The following is a 19,730-nucleotide window of genomic DNA, read 5'->3' as shown; positions in this document are numbered from 1 at the left end:
TTTCAGTGCCGCTCCATCTTAGCCTTAACAGACATAAACATGCAGTAAAAAAATCGATTTTCAATCAGTGTTTTGCACCAAACAGTTGATAATAATAAACAAGTTTTCACTGAGGCTCTGTAAGAGCCATATGAATGAAATAAGTAATTATTGATATGGCAGGAGCACGCGAATTTGACACTAAAGGGTGTCGACGTGGGAGTGACGTCACCAGGTATGAATGGGAAGGATACTGGCTTTGTGTGTATTAGGAAGCGGTGAGCGGGGCGGTCAGTCCTTGCAAAGTTTGGAGCATAATCATCAAAATGGAATAAATCGATAATTGTGACAGAACAAAGAAGAGGTTTGGAGTTGATTGATACACAGACAGATGAGATTCCCCGAGTTAACCCAGTGTGGTCCTTTACCATCATTAGTTTGTCGTGTTTTTAATAATAAAAAAAATAGTAAAAACTGTTTGAGGGGTCACATCCGCGTGACTGCCGCTTGTCGCTGGGCTCCCACTTCTCCCGAGCCAATTTGGTTTATTTTTTCACTCTTATCTAAGCTAACAAGCTATAGGCTTATTTTATAGCAACCCAACACCATGCCTAATCCTAAAACAGCCAAATCTTCTGCCTATAAACCAAGTGAAGAGCCAACAAGGAAGAATATGCTAACTAGCAAAGAAGCTAATCAGGGAGCTCAACAGCACGAGGTGCTTGCTAGCGGCTCTGACACTCTAGCCGCAGATATTTCTCAATCTGTCACTGAGAAGATTTCAGCTCTGATGGATATTAAATTTAAGGAGTTTGCCACCACTTTGAGTAACATCTCTGCTAAATTAGAAGCCAACACGGAGCGCTTCACGGATGCAGCGCATTTCAGCGGTGGAGGATGACGTGTCGGCGGTGGGACCCAGGCTGAAGGAGCTGGAGTAGAAAGTGCGCATTCTGACAGAGAAGTGAATCGACTTGGAGGGACAGAGCCGTAGGGATAATATCTTGATTTACAACCTCAAAGAAGGCATGGAAGGCCGACAACCAGTCTCATTTTTTGAGATGGCTCCCAACTCTTCTTGGCTTGGAGTCTAAGCAGGGCGTCATTAAGATCCACGGGCTCACCAGAGCCTTGGATCGCCGAGAACTGACCGGCCACGCGCCGTGATTGTTAAGCTACATCATTCCAGAGATACATCCAGGATCCTGGCGGCGGCAAAGAAGCAGGCTCCGCTCACATACCAAGGCCAAACGATATTTATCAGACAGGATATGACTGCTGCTGTCAAGGAGATGCGCCGTGCGTTTAACGGGGTGTGCGAACTTCTTATCAAGAAGGAGGTGAGGTTCTCCATGCTATACCCGGCTGTTCTGTCTTTTACGCACGGAGGGAAAACCCGATCGTTTCGTTCACCCAAGGATTCACTTACTTTCCTGGACGAACTGAACTGAGATCATCTTACGGACTGGTTGGATACACACTTGGACCTGACCTGGAGGTTGATGCTCTACTTTTTCTTTCCTTTTCTCTTCGGTGCAGAACTCTGTTGCAAAGGTATGTGGCTAACTGTTGGACAGATACGCCGCGATTTGGACTTTTGTTTACTTTGTGCCTCGTACGGATAAACAATATATGATAACAATATGCTGGCTGCTAAAATTTATCACGTATACGGTTAAATTGCTATGGCTCGGGCTGGGGTGGGCGGGCTTAGCTTTAGGGAGGATGTATGGTCTTTTTTCTCAGCAGCGACTCTTCTCGGATTCATGTGCCCCTACTGCGGTTGGCGTTCTGGAACCGCACAGGGGAGAGGAGAGCAGGGTGGGGGGGGTTGGAGTTTGTATGGGGACCATCGTTTGGGGATGGCTGTTCTTTCGTTCACGAAGGGTTTTTTTTCGTTATTGTTTACGCCAATGTACAATGTAAGCTACCTATTTTTCATGTCACCAAACTGCCGATTTTTCAATTACTTTTTGTAAACTCATGGAGGTCTACTAAATCTCTTGGCACTCTCTCTCACAGATTGTCAAGCTTTCATCAGTTTTACTATGAGTGATCTCAAAATAGTCTCCCTTAATGTTAAGAGAATAAATAATGTGATAAAAAGACTAAATATCCTAACATTCTTGAAAAAGGAAAACACAAAAATAGCGTTATTATCAGAAACCCACTTAACTGACAATGAGCACCTTAAACTGAGGAGGAATTGGGTGGGCCAGGTATTTTACTCGTCACATAATTCTAAGAGTAGAGGAGCTGCCATACTAATCCATCACAGTCTTCCCTTTACATTGGAGAAAACTATGAGCGACAATGATGGCCGATATGTTCTCATCTAAGGTTATCTTTATGGAGAACACATTTTAATAGGTTGCATATATGGTCCAAACTTATATGAGGCTACTTTCTTCCCAAAACTTTTGTTGGATATTGCTTCAGTACACACACCGTATATTGTATTGGGGGGGGGGGATTTTAATTGCATTCATGACCCATGTGTTGACCAGTCTCCTCCTAGATCTACTACAACATCAAGAAAAAGTCTGAGATTGCGAGAGTTTTGCCAAGACTTAGAACTGTATGACACCTGGAGAGTCACTAACCCTAGAGAGAGAGATTACACTTTTTTTTCTCAACCCCATCAAACGTTCTCTCAGATTGACTTCTTCTTATCTTCAAGAATGGTGTTGGATCGAGTTAGCAACTGTTCAATTAGTACATGTACAATCTCCGATCGCTCTCCTGTTATCTTATGTATTAGCCCCCCTTATGCTGATCCTGCTTCTCGCCACTGGAGGATGAATCCCTCTTTACTGAGCTATCCATCTTTTATTGACTACATTACAGATCAGTGGAATTTCTTTATGGATACTAATAAGACCCCAGATGTCAACCCCTCATTGCTCTGGGAGACGGCTAAAGCTTTTATTAGGGGAAGTGTCATATCATATACCACAGCTCAGAAAAAAGCCGCCATTAAAGAACAACTACACTTAGAAAGAAAAATACAACAGACAGAGTTGCAATTTAAAAATACACCTTCTAGAGCACTGTCTAAAAAACTAGAAGCAGCTCGTTCAGCTTTAAATCAATTACTAACAAAACAAGCAGAATCGTCCATCTTCTTTGCTAAAAACAGATTATATCAATCAGGGAATAAACCAGGCCGGCTACTAGCAAGGCTAACAAAAGGCAGAATGGAAGCAAACACATTTTCATCATTACAAGACAATAACCGAGACAGACAACACAAAACAACAGACATTAATAAGGTTATGAGGGAATTCTATCAAAAACTGTACTCATCTGAATGCAATTCATCCGATGTTAAAATAACAAATTTCTTAAGTGGAGCATGACAGAGGAACAACAAGGAGTCTTAGGTGCTCCAATCTCTCAGAAAGAAGTCAGAGAAGCCATCACCTCCCTTAAGGGTGGAAAAGCTCCTGGACCTGACAGCTTCTATCCAGAATTCTACAAGAAACTAAGCCACCTAGTGGTGGGACCACTTACTGACATGTTTATACACTCGTTTGGGCGTGGAGACTTGCTGCCAACACTTAACCTAGCAAACATTAACCTCATCCTTAAAAAAGATAAACCATCAGACATCTGTGGCTCATATAGACCTATTAGCCTTATCGGGGTAGATAGTAAGCTGCTCTCTAAATTACTTGCAATGAGGCTGGAGAAGCTTTTGACTTTCTTAAACCCAGATCAGACTGGGTTCATACAAAATCGTTTCTCCTTCACAAATATGAGAAGGTTACTTAACATAATTCAGTACTCAACCCAAACGAATTGTAGAGCCTTTGCTGTATCTTTAGATGCTGAAAAGGCATTTGATAGGATTGAGTGGAAGTACTTATTTAATGTTTTGGAGAGATTCGGGATAGGAGGCAATTTTCTGAAATGGATCAAGATACTTTACAGTTCCCCATCTGCCTGTGTTATGACTAATGGAGTTCTATCTCCACCTTTTGCAATACATAGGGGAACTCGACAGGGTTGTCCTCTATCCCCGCTTCTATTTGCTTTGGCACTGGAGCCCCTAGCAGTGGTTATTAGATCACAACAAAATATACAGTACATGGCGTGATGATTGGCGGTAAAGTTAATAAAATAGTGTTATATGCAGATGATATTCTGCTATTTGTAACAAAACCTGACATCTCAATACCAGCCATCTTGTCCACTATTTATGAGTTTGGTTCTTTCTCAGGTTATAAAATCAATTTTGATAAATCGGAAGCAATGCCATTAGGTAGTGCTACTGTCCAGGACCTACCCCCTAGTTGTTCCCTGAGATGTTCCCAACATGGCTTCACTTACCTTGGAATTAATGTGTCCCCTAACCTGACAGAGCTATGTAAGCTTAACTTCTCTCTGATACTTAGGAAAATAAGAAGGGACTTAGAAAGGTGGTTTGACCTTCCTCTATCACTTATGGGGCGTATAAGTTTAATTAAAATGAACATTTTCCCACGACTTTTATATCCCCTCCAAATGTTACCCCTTTGGCTATCCAAAAAAGTTTCTGCAGATATAGAGAGAGCATTTTCCAGATTCATTTGGCATGGCAAGAGACCACGACAGAAAATCACATCTTTACAGCTCCCTGTGGACAGAGGTGGCTTGGCTTTGCCAAACATCTATTATTCCAATTGGGCTTGCCATGCTCGTTATCTGTGGGAGTGGTTACATGCTCATCTCAACTCGAACCCTTGCCTTGACTCATGGGCCTCTCAGCCTGCTTCCTTGTGGAGCCTCACAACTGGAGATAGGAAAAGGCTATCAAGAGCTATTAAACATAATCCAATCATTTATAACACAGTTAGGGTGTTTCAGAGAATTTGGAACCACTCAGGAGGTGGGCTCTGCTCCTCACTCCTGACACCTCTTACAAGAAACCAGGATTTTATCCCAGGCCTTGAGCCCAACATTTTTGACCTGTGGCATAGCAGAGTAGTGAGAGTGATCGGAGATCCGTTTACAGAGAATGTACTCATGACTTTTCAACAATTGCAGTCAAAATTTGGTATCCCTAAAGAACACTTTTTTGGTTTTCTCCAAATTCGCCATTTCATTGGTTCTATGAGGCTCTCTCACTCTGGCTTGGTCACACACAATGAGATTGAGAAATTCCTTGTCGACCGGGAAAATCCTAGGCATTTTATTTCTGCTTTCTATGCAGTTCTCTACTCTCTTACCCCAGGTGGTGCCGGGGACATTGCACGGAAATGGGAAGGAGACCTTGACACAGTATACATCGAGGATGCCATTAATTCAACCTTTATATGTAATACGCTCAGAGAAACACAGTATAAAATACTACATCGTCTACATATAACACCTTTTATATTGAATAAGATGGACCGCCAGCTCTCTCCCTTATGCAATTAATGCGGAAGAGAGGTTGGAACGTATTACCATTATTTCTGGCAATGCAGACTGATTAAACGATTTTGGAGTGCAATTTCTAAAGAGCTAAGTGACGTGTTTCATGTAAAAATCAGATGTGACCCAGGTCTGTTTCTTCTTGGCCTCCCTTCAAAATCAGTCACTCTGACACAATCACACTTCAAACTTTGTGACAAATTATTGCTTTTGGCTAGAAAATGCATTTTAATTAATTGGATTAAGCAGCCCCTGCTCCAGAGACTGCTCCAGGCCGACAGGCGGCCCCGGTTAATGGGTTCTCGGCCCCAGTTAGTAGGTTCTTGGCCCCACCAGACTTTCCCAGTGCTACTCCCGAGACTCTCTGTGTTACTCCCGAGACCCCGACTCTCTGTGCTCCTCCCGAGACCCCAACTCTCTGTGTTCCTCCTGAGACCCTCTGTGCTCCTCCTGAGACCCCAACTCTCTGTGTTCCTCCCGAGACCCCGACTCTCTGTGCTCCTCCCGAGACCCCAACTCTCTGTGTTCCTCCCGAGACCCTCAGTGCTCCTCCCGAGACCCCGACTCTCTGTGCTCCTCGTCGCCGCCTCCGGGTGGCCCCTGAGACTCGTCGTCGCTGCCTCCGGGTGGCCTCGGAGACTCTTCGTCGCCGCCTCCAGCACTGCGGACGGCCGCCGGACCACCTCCCTGGTTCCCGCCTCCAGCGCCGCGGATGGCCGCCGGACCACCTCCCTGGTTCCTGCCTCCACTGCCTCCGCCCACCCTGCGGGTAGTTTTTTTTTTGTTGTTGTTTTTGGACTCTTGGCCCTTCCTGTGTTTCCGCCCACCCTGTGGGTCGTTTTTCGTTTTTTATGGACTCTGGCCCCCCATTCCAGCGGCTCTCCGCCCACCCTGGTTGTGTATTTTTTTGTTTTGGGCGTCTTGGAGCCGCCCTTTAAGGGGGGGGTACTGTCATGTTCCGAGTTTTTCCTGTGTATTTATTTATTGTTTTCTGTGTCCTTGAGTCTCTTCCTTGTCCTGTCCTCCCCTTGATTGTTCCCAGGTGTGTCTCGTTTCTGTGATTAACCTCCCGTGTATTTAATGCCACCTGTGTGTCTGCGTCTCTGTCGGGTCCTAGTCATTGTTTCGTCTGCTGTCCATTCGTAAACCCTGTTGCTACCAGTGCTGAACCTTTGTCTTCCGCTCTGCTGTGCTGCCAGGATTGTGGACTTTGGATTGTGTGCTTCTCTCATTAAAATCATAATTTCTCACTTCAACATGGGTCTACAGCGTTTGCCTCACTATCTTCACCACACCGTTTCATGACACACATAACCTTATATTAAATCCTACTGCAGAAATATTAACAAATAAAAATGTGTCCAAACCAATTGTTATCAAACGAGGATGCCGTCAAGGATGTCCTTTGTCCCCTTTGTTATTTACTTTAGCATTGGAGCCTCTTGCTATAGCTGTAAGGTCCCATAAATCTATAGCAGGCATTACAATTAGACAAGTAGAACACAAACTTTCATTATATGCAGATGACATAATCCTGTTCATTTCAAACTTAAAAGAATCTATTCCAAGTTTGCTTAATTTAATAGAGGAATATGGTCATATTTCAGGGTATAATATAAATAAAGCTAAATCTTCATTACTACTATTGGATGAAAAAGAAATGTCCCTAGAAATAAGTTCAGAATTTAAGGTTAGAGATTTCACTTATTTAGGAATTCAAATATTTTCAAATCTAGACATGATTGTAAAGAAGATCTATGAATGTTTAACAAAAGAAACCACTGAAAATATCAATAGATGGATGCCCCTTCCCTTATCACTGATTGGCAGGATCAACACCTACAAAATGAATATACTTCCAAAAGTATTGTATATTTTTCAGAATGTCCCCCTGCCGCCTCCTGCAAACTGGTTTAATAATTTTAGGAAGTTAATTGTTGGGTTTTTATGGCAAAATAAACGGCCCAGGGTTAGAATGTCGCTCTTACATTTACCTCACAAGGAGGAAGGACTAGGGTGTCCGAATATGAAGTGATATTATTGGGCAGCCCAACTTAGGACTATTAGATATTACTTTAATGCCAGAGACGCCCCGCAATGGACAGAAATGGAATCTGAATCTGTAAGTCCACCTTTACCTGTATACATTTTTTCTGATTCAGTCCCAAGACTGTTGGGAAAAACAGTTAATCCTATTGTTAAAAACATGATCAAAATATGGTATGAAGTAAAGAAATTCACAAAAGAACCAGTTACATTATCACAGTTTACTCCTATATGGGGAAACCAAGATTTTAGTCCTGGAAGAACAGACTCTGTATTTAGACAATGGGCCGCAAAGGGAATAGATAAAATTCATGATTTGTATCAAACAAATTCAGCTTACATGATGTCTTTTGAAGAATTCAGGCAAAAATGTAATATAAATAGAAAATACTTCTTTAAATACCTTCAGCTTAGAAGCTACATTAGGACAAAAAACCAAAGATTTAACCAAGCCACCAAAGTCCCAGCTAGAAGAAATGATTTGCAAAGACAGCGCAAGTAGAGGTGCGATTTCAAAATTCTACAACTTTATGGTTTTAAATTCCCCAGAGGACTCGGCACTGAAACTAGAAGCCTGGAAATTAGACCTGGGAGTAAACCTGTCACTGGAGGATTGGCAGTCTGTCTATACAAAGGCTCAGAAACAAACTGTTAACTCTCGCTTAAGGTTACTGCAATACAAATGGTTAATGTGAATCTATTCACACTACCAGTCAATTTAAATCGGTGCAATCCTAATATACCAGATATATGCACAAAATGTTTAGAAGAAAAGGGGACTTTGCAGGGAAATTCAAAAATTTTGGTATGCAATAAAAAGAACTGTAGAACATCTTGTGTCAAAAGATGTTGCACTAGACCCGGTTTTCCTAATTTTAGGTTTGTATCCAAAAAATACCTTGTTTACCAAATGTGAGCTACTATTGATTGATATGTGTCTACTTCAAGCTAAAAGACTGATAGCACTATTCTGGAAGAGAACAACAGGACCAGGCATCAAATAATGGATCAGGGAAATGCTGAAGACTTTACCTCTGGAACGCATAACATATCTCCAAAAAGGGAAAAGCGAATTATTTGAAAACATTTGGAGACCCTTCAGGAATTTTGTTGAAGGAGAGGACTTGTCACAAGACGTAGAAGCCAGCTAAAGACGAGATTAATGTCAAACCATAATGTTAAAAAAGGGAGCCTCAGCAGTGGACTATTATCTCCTGTACACTTAAAGGAATGTATGCAGATATGTATCTAAGAGGGCGTTTGTTGGTCTTGTTTATTGTATTGGTTATATGGTAGGTATATCTGTAAAAAACACAATAAAAATATTGTTGGAAAAAAAAAGACCCAAACTTTCTGCCCAGGTGAATACTGAGGTGCCAGATCTGATTTGTCCGGAAAAATGCTGAAGGTTTGTTGGCAGTAAAACTGCTCAGATCAGCGATCAGGAACTTAGTCCAAACTTTTTTCGTGGTTACCTTGGCAGGAAAACACAGGACAGGTTAAATTCACCAGAAAATAGGTAGGGTTGCCACCTTTCAGAAATTAAAATAAGGGACGCCCACGCCCACTGTCATCCTACATTCGTCGGGTGAGATGGCCACTGCAGTGATAGACATATTAATGGCAGTGTATTTTGTTTAAAAACAAAAAGTGATTCATAGAGCAGTCATTCATACATAGAGGTGGGTTACAGTATCCCCAAATTGTACTCCAATCAGATTAGCAAATGTTCAACATGGTTTTAATTAAGTAAAAGTAGAAAGGAACTGTCTAATAAATCAGTCAAGCTTTAACTAAGCAAGTGTAAAAAAAAAATTGGGTAAAAAGTCTACTCAACACCTGATCACAACACCTGATTTAACTTTTTTTTTTCAATTGCTTGTATTCATTCTCACTGAGACTGTTCAGCCTGAGATGTGTGTCTTTCCACTCACATCTGTATTTTTGCAACAGTTTTTGCTTCTAAGGACATGGCGGAGGACATTTTAAAAGAATGCAGGTTGATAGCAGCTTAATTCAGCTGTTTAGTGTCTGTCACTAGGCAACCATGACAACAGCACCGGACTGTAGCATTCTGGGGGGTCTTTTATAGCTCCCGCCACGACAATTTTGCTGACTTTAATATTTCCTGTGTTTTAGTTTGGTCATTATTGTTACACTGATAGGTGTGTTTGTTGGACATTTATATAGATACAGAAAAAATCACATCCCGTAATACAGGATGAAACATCCATCCATCCATTTTCTTCCGCTTTATCCGGGGTTGGGTCGCGGGGGTAGCAGTTTCAGAAGGGAGGCCCAGACTTCCCTCTCCCCAGCCATTTGTTCCAACTCCTCTGGGGGAATCCCAAGGCATTCCCAGGCCAGCCAAGAGACATAGTCCCTCCCACGTCTCCTGGGTCTTCCCTGGGGCCTCCACTCCAGCGAGAACTGCAGATCACGACCTGATGAAGCAAACAGGACCACATCATCCGCAAAAAGCAGAGATGCGATCCTAAGACCACCAAAACGGATCCCCTCAACACCTTGACTTCGCCTAGAAATTCTGTCTATGAAAGTAATGAACAGAATCGGTGACAAAGGGCAGCCCTGGCGGAGTCCAACTCTCACCGGAAACGAGCCCGACTTACTGCCGGCAATGCTGACCAGACTCTGACACCGGTCATACAGGGACCTGACAGCCCGTATCAAAGGGCCCGGTACCCCATACTCCCAGAGGCCCCCCCACATGGCTCCCCAAGGGACACAGTCGAATGCCTTCTCCAAGTCCACAAAACACATGTAGACTGGTTGGGCGAACTCCCAAGCACCCTCCAGGACCCCACTGAGGATGCAACATTTAACAGCCAAATAGCAACCCTAGTCTCAGGAGGCTAGAAGTTACCATGAAGTTTAACATTCTGGCATCAAAGTGCTGGCAGTCAACTCCTCTTATGCCCCCATGAGGAAGCTGATGATCCGCAGGTAGGGTTGCTACCTTTCAGAAATTAAAATAATGGACGCCCACAATGGCCTGTGTCGTCCTACTCTCATGGGGTGGGATGGCTGTTGAAGTGACAGACATTATTTTATGGCAGTGTTTTTTGGTAAAAAAGAAAGAAAAAAGAAAGAAAAAGAAAAAAAGGTTGATTTATAGAGTGTTCATACATAGCGGTGGGTTAGTTATGGAGTGTCAGTCCTCTGTATATAGTACTCCAACCAGAGTAGTATACATTCAACAGGTTTTTACTTATGTGGAAGTAGAAAGGAACCGTCTAATAAATTACTTAAGCTTTAATTAAGTAAAGCATATTGTTTTTTACACATTATGTTGTGCAAAACATATTTTGATAGAACTGTCACATTGTGGCTAAATTTGGCCTTTTGGACTTTATTTAATGAGTTATAACCTTTTAAAATGAATTCTTAAATTTTAAATGGACTTGCACCTACACCAGTAAGCCATTGTATGCAGAGATTGCAAGGCAACAGCAGATTTACTAGAGCAGCTTTAAATAGAAATGGTAAGGTTCCCTTTCGTAGAACCACTTTTGATCAAAGGGCTCTGTCTGAGAGGATCTGCAGTTTGAACTCACTTCCTGTCAGTTTAAAGTCTGTAACCAGTTTTAGTATGTTCATACAAACAAACAAAACTCTGGTTATGTCAAAAACAGAACTGTATCCATACTTAATGTTTTATGTCTCATTGTTTTGCAAGATTGTGTATATGTTGTCAACATTATGTTGTGCTATTTCAAATGATTATTACTTAAATTTTTACTAGTTTTTTATGTACTGCTTAAAAAGCCCATGTAGGGACAAGTGCTGAGAATTAGCTGTGGCTATAAGCTCTTTGATGCAAACATGGGACTGTTCTGTTCAGTTTGTCTATGTCGATGTGTGTCTGTGTCCCTATCAAATAAACTTAAATTAAAAGTCAACTCAAGTACTGAGTAACTGATCATTGCACCTGATTTAATATTTAAAACTTGTTCTCAGACAAGGGGCGCCGTATTGCTGTCTGAAGACACGTGACCCGGATGAGGCGCGAAATTCAAATGGAGGGCCGGAAGGGGAGTTCTCCGATTCAAAACAAAGCAAAATTTATCACAACTAATGCCCTATATAGGCTGGAACAGACGAGGTATCACAAAAAAAATACGGGTATATTTAGAATATGATCAGTATTATCTTGGTAAAAAAGACTAAATCTTGAAGATTTACCCTAATCAGGCGATCCACATAACTAGCTATCTGGAGCTGCAGACCTCATATTATAAGACAAGCCAGAAGAAAGCTTTCAAAAGCCTGTATAATACAATCATTTAGTTTCAGGTTGAGTGGAGCATTTAGGATCAAAAGAAGCATTGAATTACTGTCGACTTGTTTCTGCCGGGTGAGTAGTGAGTTGTGCTATTTTAAGTAATTAGTCTATGATGACGATGCTATGGCTAACAACGAACTAACCCATGTTATTTCTGTGTGCTTGGATCTCCATCCATCCATCCATTTTCTGTTCACCCTTTGTCCCTAATGGGGTCGGGAGGGGTGCCGGTGCCTATCTCCAGCTACGTTCCGGGCGAGAGGCGGGGTACACCCTGGACAGGTCGCCAGTCTGTCGCAGGGCAACACAGAGACATACAGGACAAACAACCATGCACACACACACACCTAGGGAGAATTTAGAGAGACCAATTAACCTGACAGTCATGTTTTTGGACTCTGGGAGGAAGCCGGAGAACCCGGAGAGAACCCACGCATGCACAGGGAGAACATGCAAACTCCATGAAGAAAGACCCCAGCCGGGAATCGACGCATGCACAGGGAGAACATGCAAACTCCATGAAGAAAGACCCCGGCCGGGAATCGAACCCAGGACCTTCTTGGTGCAAGGCAACAGTGCTAAGAACTGCGCCACTGTGCAGCTCTGCTTGGATCTCCTGGTAAATAATTTATCATGCTTTTCTAAACCCAAATTCATGCTGGAGTTGCACGTTAATGTTGAGTCATTGTAGGAAGCTGGATTCAGGTCCAGTGTAGGTCAACTATTCGCATCGATCTACAGAAACCCCATGTTCGTGTCACGAATATAGTTCGTGGGCCAGACACGAAGCATGTGGGGGAATAGTCACAGCTCACTGTGACTGTATGGCTGGGTAGGTTATATTTAGTTTATTTAGCTTTCTTCCTTTTTTTTGTAGCATGAAAGTCCCGCTGAATAAACATTATATTTTCTGTCTGTGTCTCGGCACTGAGCTAGCACTCAAATTGGACACAGACTGACCGGTAGGGATTTTTACATCAACCTAGTGTGGGTAGTTATTTTTCTTTCTAGAACTCAAGGTAAGACTTTAAAACGAACCGCGTCAGCTCTGGTTGCGCAGCTCTGTGAACCGCAGGAATAACTAGTCGCGCGTCTGTTTGCAGCCATTTGCGCGTTGAGCGAGTGGTGAGAATGATTTATCTTTGTGGACAGAATTATGCACGGTGTTTACATCTCAACACGCTGCCCAGCGTGTGGCTCTGTCTTCCCTGTAAAACTTATGTCTTATGGTCCCGGTTGGCCGGAGCGTTAGTGGTTAACGAACCAGAGCTAACCTCATCATGCAGGTTCAGCCCGGTGAGGAGCTTTCACGCTCGCCTTGTAGTCCCACATCACGCTGGTTTTATATTATTATTATTATTATTTTATTAGTATTATTTTTCCGGTTAAACGGTGCACCAATCCATATCAAATGCTTTGTACACTTGGTCAGACAGAGTTAATGCGCGCGGCCGCACTGAGATCTGAAAAACTCGTCCCTCAAGGTTGAGCAACCACAACAGTTTCTGTAATTCTTATTAAAAACTCGAAATAAACGAAATGGAAGAGCTATTAAAACCACATTAGCACCATTGAATTAAATCTCCTGTTTGTTGCTTATCTCTGCGTGCAGTGCAGCGGATTTTACTCATCTTGCAGGGCCGGTGTTATGCCGAGAAACGCATGCCTGCCAAGAATTACATGCCCTGTCGCGGGAGCGCGCATCGCTTTAAAATCTCGCATATTGATAAGAAAACGGACTGAAATACACTGAGCCCCCTAGGAGATATGGGGAATTTTTTTTTCTTTTGCATTCCCTCGCAAAACCTTTTGCTTTCTGCTTTAAATATAATAAGTGTATCCATTTTTAAAAATTGTTTCCATAACCAAAACGATTTAAAATGTTGAAAAGATAGGCCCATTCGACTCGGTCGAATGCCTTCTCGGCATCTAGAGAAAGAAATGCAGTTCCTGATTTAACACCCAAGCCATGAATAATGTTTAGAAGCCTCCTCACATTGTGCAGACCTTGCCGACCCAAAACAAAGCCATTTTGATCCCTGTGTATCACTGAAGGAAGTGAATCTTGTAAGCGTATTGCTAATAATTTACAGAGTATTTTTAGGTAAGCATTAAGCAAACTTATTGGCCTCATGTTTTCACATTTATTGCTGGGTTTCCCTGGTTTGGGTAGCACAAAGATTAAAGCACTTGTCATAGATTTTGGTAGGCCACCATTACAATATGTCTCCTGAAACATCTCTAAGATAGGACTTACTAATTGTTTTTTAAATTTTTTATAAAAGTCTATAGGGAACCCATCAGGCCCAGCTTTCTTCCCTGCCTTCATGAAGTCAATAGCCTTACTCAGCTCTTCTTCTGTAATTTCAGCTTCCAATTGTTCTCTATAACCTTCATCTATCGAGGGAATAATTAACTTATTTAGAAGAAGAATTACTTTATTCATCCCAGCAGGGAAATTATTTCGCAGTTACAGCAAGAATTTTTTACACACAGATTAACACACACACGACTGGAGCCAGCGCCATTTTTGAAGGAGGACATGCGGCAAAGGTCATCGGGACCGGGAGTCGAACCCGCGGCGTCCGTGGGTCTAAGGCCGCCAAATGTGGGGCGTGCTAACCCCCTGCGCCACTACAGCACAGAGAGTTTAGAAATGAGTCGTGTTCCTGTAAATCGGAGGTGTCTTGAGAATCATACAGCCTTTCATAGTATTTTCTAAATTCTTCATTTATCTTGATTGGGTCTACTAAAATTTCCCCTTTACTATTAATAAGAGAGGTTATGTTTTTTTGCACTTCCAGCTGTTTTATTTGCCATGCCAAGAGTTTCCCCTGTTTTTCTCCTTGTTCATAGAATGATTGATTTAATCTTAATAAACTGGAGGCCGCTCTGTCTGCAGATTCTTTTTCATATTGCGCCTTTAATAACAGCAATTCCTTCTCTGTTTCTGTGTTGCCATTTCTAAAAGCTTGTAGTTCTAGTAATTTAATCTTAGATTCTAATTGTGATCTGCTCTTGCGTTGTTCTTTAGATTTTGATGCGGTGTAACTGATTATATAACCCCTCAAACATGCCTTAAAAGCGTCCCATTTTATACAGGCTGAAGTTTGTGTGGTATTGAAACTGAAATATTCGTCTATCTTTTCTCCAACATAATTAAGAAATTTCTCATCTTTCAGCCATTTCTGGTGTAAGCACCATCCAGGAGGGTCTCTCAACATGTTGTTATTAGAATATAATAAATTACAGGGAGCGTGATCTGATATTAGTATGCTATCATAGCAACAATCAGTAATATTTGAGAGTAATTCTTTTGAAATCAAAAAATAGTCTATGTGCGAGTATGTTCTAAATGCTTTTGAATGGCATGAGTAGATTGTTTCAGTGGGTTTTAAATGTCTCCAGATATCTACTAAATTTAATTCTTTCATAAAATTACATATTGTTTCTCTACTTCTTGTGTGCGTTTGGTCAGCTCCTGAAGCCCTGTCCAGAGCGGAGTCCAGAACACAGTTCCAGTCGCCCCCTATAATGTATTTTTCTGTCAGCGATGAAAGGGCAAGAAAGAAGTTGGTATAGAAAACATCATCATCAGTGTTGGGACCATACACATTTACTAAGTTCAGAGTTTCTTGTAAAATGGACCCCTGAATAATCAGATATCTCCCTAATTTATCTTTAATAACATTGGTCACCTGAAAAGGAAGATTTATGAATTAGGGTCATTACTCCCCTGGCTCTTGATGTAAATGGAGCTACATATACATCCCCCTGCCACCTCCTACGTAATTTTATATTTTCTTTCTCCAAGAGATGGGTCTCTTGTAAAAATACTATTTTAGAGTTTAAATCTTTCAGTTTGTTCATGACTTGTTTGACTTTTTTTGTTTTATGTAAGCCTCTACAGTTCCAGGATGTGCATTTAATTTCCGTCCTCTGCGTTATATCAACTTAAAAGACATTGATGCAACTTAAAAGACATTAATGCAATAACTCCACAAATATGTCCAAGAGGGGCAACAAAAACAACTGAACAGTTAACATACACCCACAATCCCTGAAACTACCTGAACAAATAAAACCCCGTTCCCAACCAAATGGTCAGGCCCTCCCAGTATATTGCTTCCAACCACTGACACGTATAGATCCTTATGATCTATTCTACTGTACTCGATCTTCTCCTGCGTTTCCAACAGTCTAATTATCCCTATACATTTGAGGTGATCTCTAGTGTGTATAATAGAGGTAGAACATCACAACAGAACAATGAAACTAAAAGTATAAGGTATATATATATATATATTAAAAAAAGTATAATAAAGTGTGCAACTTCACGTTATACCATGTCAACATAATGATGATCTAACAAAAAGGTATATTAGAGACGCACCAACGCTACACTCCATCAGTACTGCATCTATTCAGTCACTCCATTGCACTTATCTGTCCCTTCTGAATCCGATTGATGAACGTTTGGACCTCTGCTGGTGTGTTGAACCTGAAGGTTTCCCCTTGGTACGTTAGCACCAGTTTAGCCGGAGGGATGATGCCATGTCTCAGCCCGAGCTCGCGGAGGCGCTTGCGGACTCCATCGTACTGCTTGCGCTGCTTGTGTATCTCTGTAGCGACGTCGTTGTAGAATCTCACCCGCTGGTTCTTGTAGAGCAGGGGTGTCAAATTCCAGTCCTCAAGGGCTGCTGTCCTGCAGTTTTTAGATGTGCCACAGGTAAAAAACACTGGAATGAAATGGCTTCATGACCTCCTCCTTGTGTAGATCAGTTCTCCAGAACCTTGCTAATGACCTAATTATTCTATTCAGCTGTGGTGCAGCAGAGGCACATCTAAAAGTTGCAGGCAGTGGCCCTCCAGGACTGGAGTTTGACACCTGTGTTGTAGAGGATATCCGTTTTTGTTTTACTTGCTTTGAATATCAGATCCTTTTGTTTGTAGTTAAGAAATCGCATAATTACGGTTCTTGGGGGTGCTTCTGCATTTCTTTTCGGGCCAACGCGGTGAGCTCTTTCGAGAATCAGCGGATTTCTCAGGGCAGGCAACTCCAACACTTCTGGTAACCAGCTTTCCAAAAATCCACAGGCATCGGAGCCCTCTACGCCTTCGGGGAGATTCACCAATCTAAGGTTGTTGAGGCGAGACCTCATTTTCATGTCAACTGTTTTTTCCTCCATTAGCTTCTTCATTTCCTCCAAGCTTTTAACTTTGTTAATTAGCAACATTTGCTCGTCTTCCATCGTGGACAAACGTTCCTCTGCATGCGTCAAACACTTCGCACACTCACCCACTTCTTTCCTCACTGCTTCTATTGCTGTCATAACATCGTCAAATCTTCCAGAAAACTCAGACTTTAAGGACGTTATTGCTCCAAGTATATCTGCTTTGTCGGCGAGTGAGCTATTCATTTTACCGCTGTTAGCTGCTAGTTCTTCTTCAACTCCCTTGCTGCTGCTCGGCTCCTTGCTAACTTTTTTGCTAGCTTCGTTTGTGCTAAGCTCCACGTTTTGTGGTCCGTAGTCCGTCAACTTGGATTGCATAGTTATTTTTGACTTATCTTTGCTCGTTCTTCCAGGGCCTGGCATAGTTTCACCCAAATCAAACTCAATTACCGTTGTTGTAGCGTTCAGTAATTTTTAAAAGAGAATTTGCAGGATTTTTGTCAGGAGCAGTGTCGAACGCGACCTTCTACCTTGCGGTCATACCCGGAAGTCCAAGTTTGGGTCTTTTAACGTGACATTCCATTCAAATCCATCCTTAGGAAGCTGGGTCCACTCTTTATCAGTCTATATGTCAATCAGTCCAACAGCTGCCTGTCTCAGAGTCCATCCCACGTTCCACATCTCCAAGATAAAACCTGTCCTTGCCTCGCAAACTGTTTGGTCTCCTGAGAGCTTCACTGCATGTGGGCCCAAATTATTCCAAAAACCATTACACAATAAAGGTTACCAATTTCTTGTACAAAAGCAACTGAGTGTAGAGATTTCATAAATGACTTATTTTATTCCACTTATAGAGAGGGAGATGTGAGAATAATTTTAAAAAATTATGATTGTTTCAGTTTCTTTATAATCTGTTTTTGGTTGGTGCTGGTGGCCTTTTTCTATTTTTCTTCAAGCAGTTAGACAAAAAGGGGGCAGAGAGAAGGGGGAATACTACATCACACGATGCCCCAAGTTTAATGACTTTTTTGGCAGGGGAGGGAGAGCTGGGGGAGTTTAACTGGTATCATAGGCATAATGTTCCAAGTTTTTATCCTGAAAAAGCATCGAATCCCAGGACACAGAAAAAAGAACATTATTACACATGAAAGCATGGACATTACATTGTATTTTTTTATTTTGGTTGAATTGTGGATTTCAGTGTTAGTAGATAAGAGCTTAGTATACCTCATTAGCTTTTTATTATTTTCTAAAACCTGTTACCTGTCGGTAAAACCAAACATATTCAGATTTTACACTGAAAATAATTGATACCTTTAACTACTGACAGGTTAAAATATTTTGCAAACATATCACTTCTATTTAAAAATATAAGATAGAAGTCCTTGTGATTTGGTTTCAGAATATGCTGTCTCAAAAACCAGTTGGGAAATACGGAAATATTTATCATTTTCAACAAAACAACATTAAGCTGCAGGTCATGTAAATGACCTTTGGTGTGAAGACATTCACACCAAAGCAACCATCTGTCTCTGTGTGGTTTATAGGCTGCAGTTGAAAGTCATTTTTTCAACATGAGTTCAGAGTACTTTCACAGGAAACCAGCCATACACATGACACGATCACTCACAGACAGCAACAGCTGAAGAACTCACCACTGGAGCAGTTGGAACCCCCCCAGCCTGGTTCACATCGACAGGTGTTGGGTGCCATACAACTGCCATGAACACAGCTGTCTTCACAGTGTGCTGTGCAAGGAGGAAGCAGAAACAATGATGAATTCATTTGACTTTTTTAATTTTGTCAATTAAATTCAGATTATCTATAGAGCTCTCTAAATCCACAATGCAATTTACAAAACATCCAATATACAATTGAAACCACAAGTTTCCATACAATGAATAAAAGACATACGCCTTTTTTCCTTACTGTCTGAAGACATTTTACCAAACTTCCTCTGTTTTAGGTTAGTTAGAATTATCAAAAACATTACCATTTACCAAATTTAAGCAGTGAGGAAAATCTCAGAAGTTGAAGATGACACGGGGAACCAGGTGCTCACAGGACTGATGAAAAATATTAATATTCCAACGATTTGATATGATGTCAAGCATTACTATATTTAATTGCTCCACACCTGATGCTGGGTACACTGTGAAGAATTTCAGGAAGTTATCCATAGGGATACCTGAACTGATTTTACACAATAACCATTTTATTCAAAGACCACAATGTTGCAGACTTTTAGTACATGTGCTACATTGTACTAATGTAGCACATGTTTTGCAAACATATCACTTCTATTTAAAAATATAAGATAGAAGTCCTTGTGATTTGGTTTCAGAATATGCTGTCTCAGAAACCAGTTGGGAAATACGGAAATATTTATCATTTTCAACAAAACAACATTCAAAGGCCACCAGCTACGGGTGGCCTTTGGAAACCACCCTTAGCTTAATTGACACATTTAAGTTCCACAGGTGGAGGCACACCTGTGGATGTATTTTATACCACACCTGGTACATAGAGCTTTCTTGTTTGACACAATTAGAAAAACGAAAGAAATAAACCAAAAGAGCCAGAAAAGAATTGTGGAGTTGCACAAGTCTGGTTTATCCTAAGGAACAATTACCATATTCTTGAAGGTGCTGTGTTCATCTGTTCAAACTAGGAATGCAAACAGTTAATTAATTAATTGTTGCAATTGTTAACCATTAATGTATACCTAGATATTGTTTACTTAGACATTATTAGTTAACAATAACCAATAAATAATTTTGGCTGGATGGCAGCCAAAATTCAAAAGTGTTGAATTTGTTAGGACTTTGTCT

The 19,730-nt window shown here is 41.4% G+C and overlaps 1 protein-coding gene across 3 annotated transcripts in view; it reads right to left on the bottom strand.

Moving 5' to 3' along the window:
* The window catches only part of LOC102227988 (multiple epidermal growth factor-like domains protein 10), a 100,565-nt gene that overhangs the window by 60,466 nt on the left and 20,369 nt on the right, over positions 1 to 19,730 (bottom strand). For all 3 annotated transcript variants that reach the window (XM_023338409.1, XM_023338411.1, XM_023338412.1), the window contains exon 5: positions 18,555 to 18,647. In XM_023338409.1, coding sequence (XP_023194177.1) covers positions 18,555 to 18,647 — 93 coding nt within the window. The remainder of the gene's footprint in view (positions 1 to 18,554; positions 18,648 to 19,730) is intronic.

Source organism: Xiphophorus maculatus, chromosome 8, assembly GCF_002775205.1.
Source record: "Xiphophorus maculatus strain JP 163 A chromosome 8, X_maculatus-5.0-male, whole genome shotgun sequence".
Lineage (NCBI taxonomy): Eukaryota > Metazoa > Chordata > Actinopteri > Cyprinodontiformes > Poeciliidae > Xiphophorus > Xiphophorus maculatus.
Note: the sequence above shows the minus strand (reverse complement) of the source record. Positions and strands in the feature narration are given on the sequence as shown.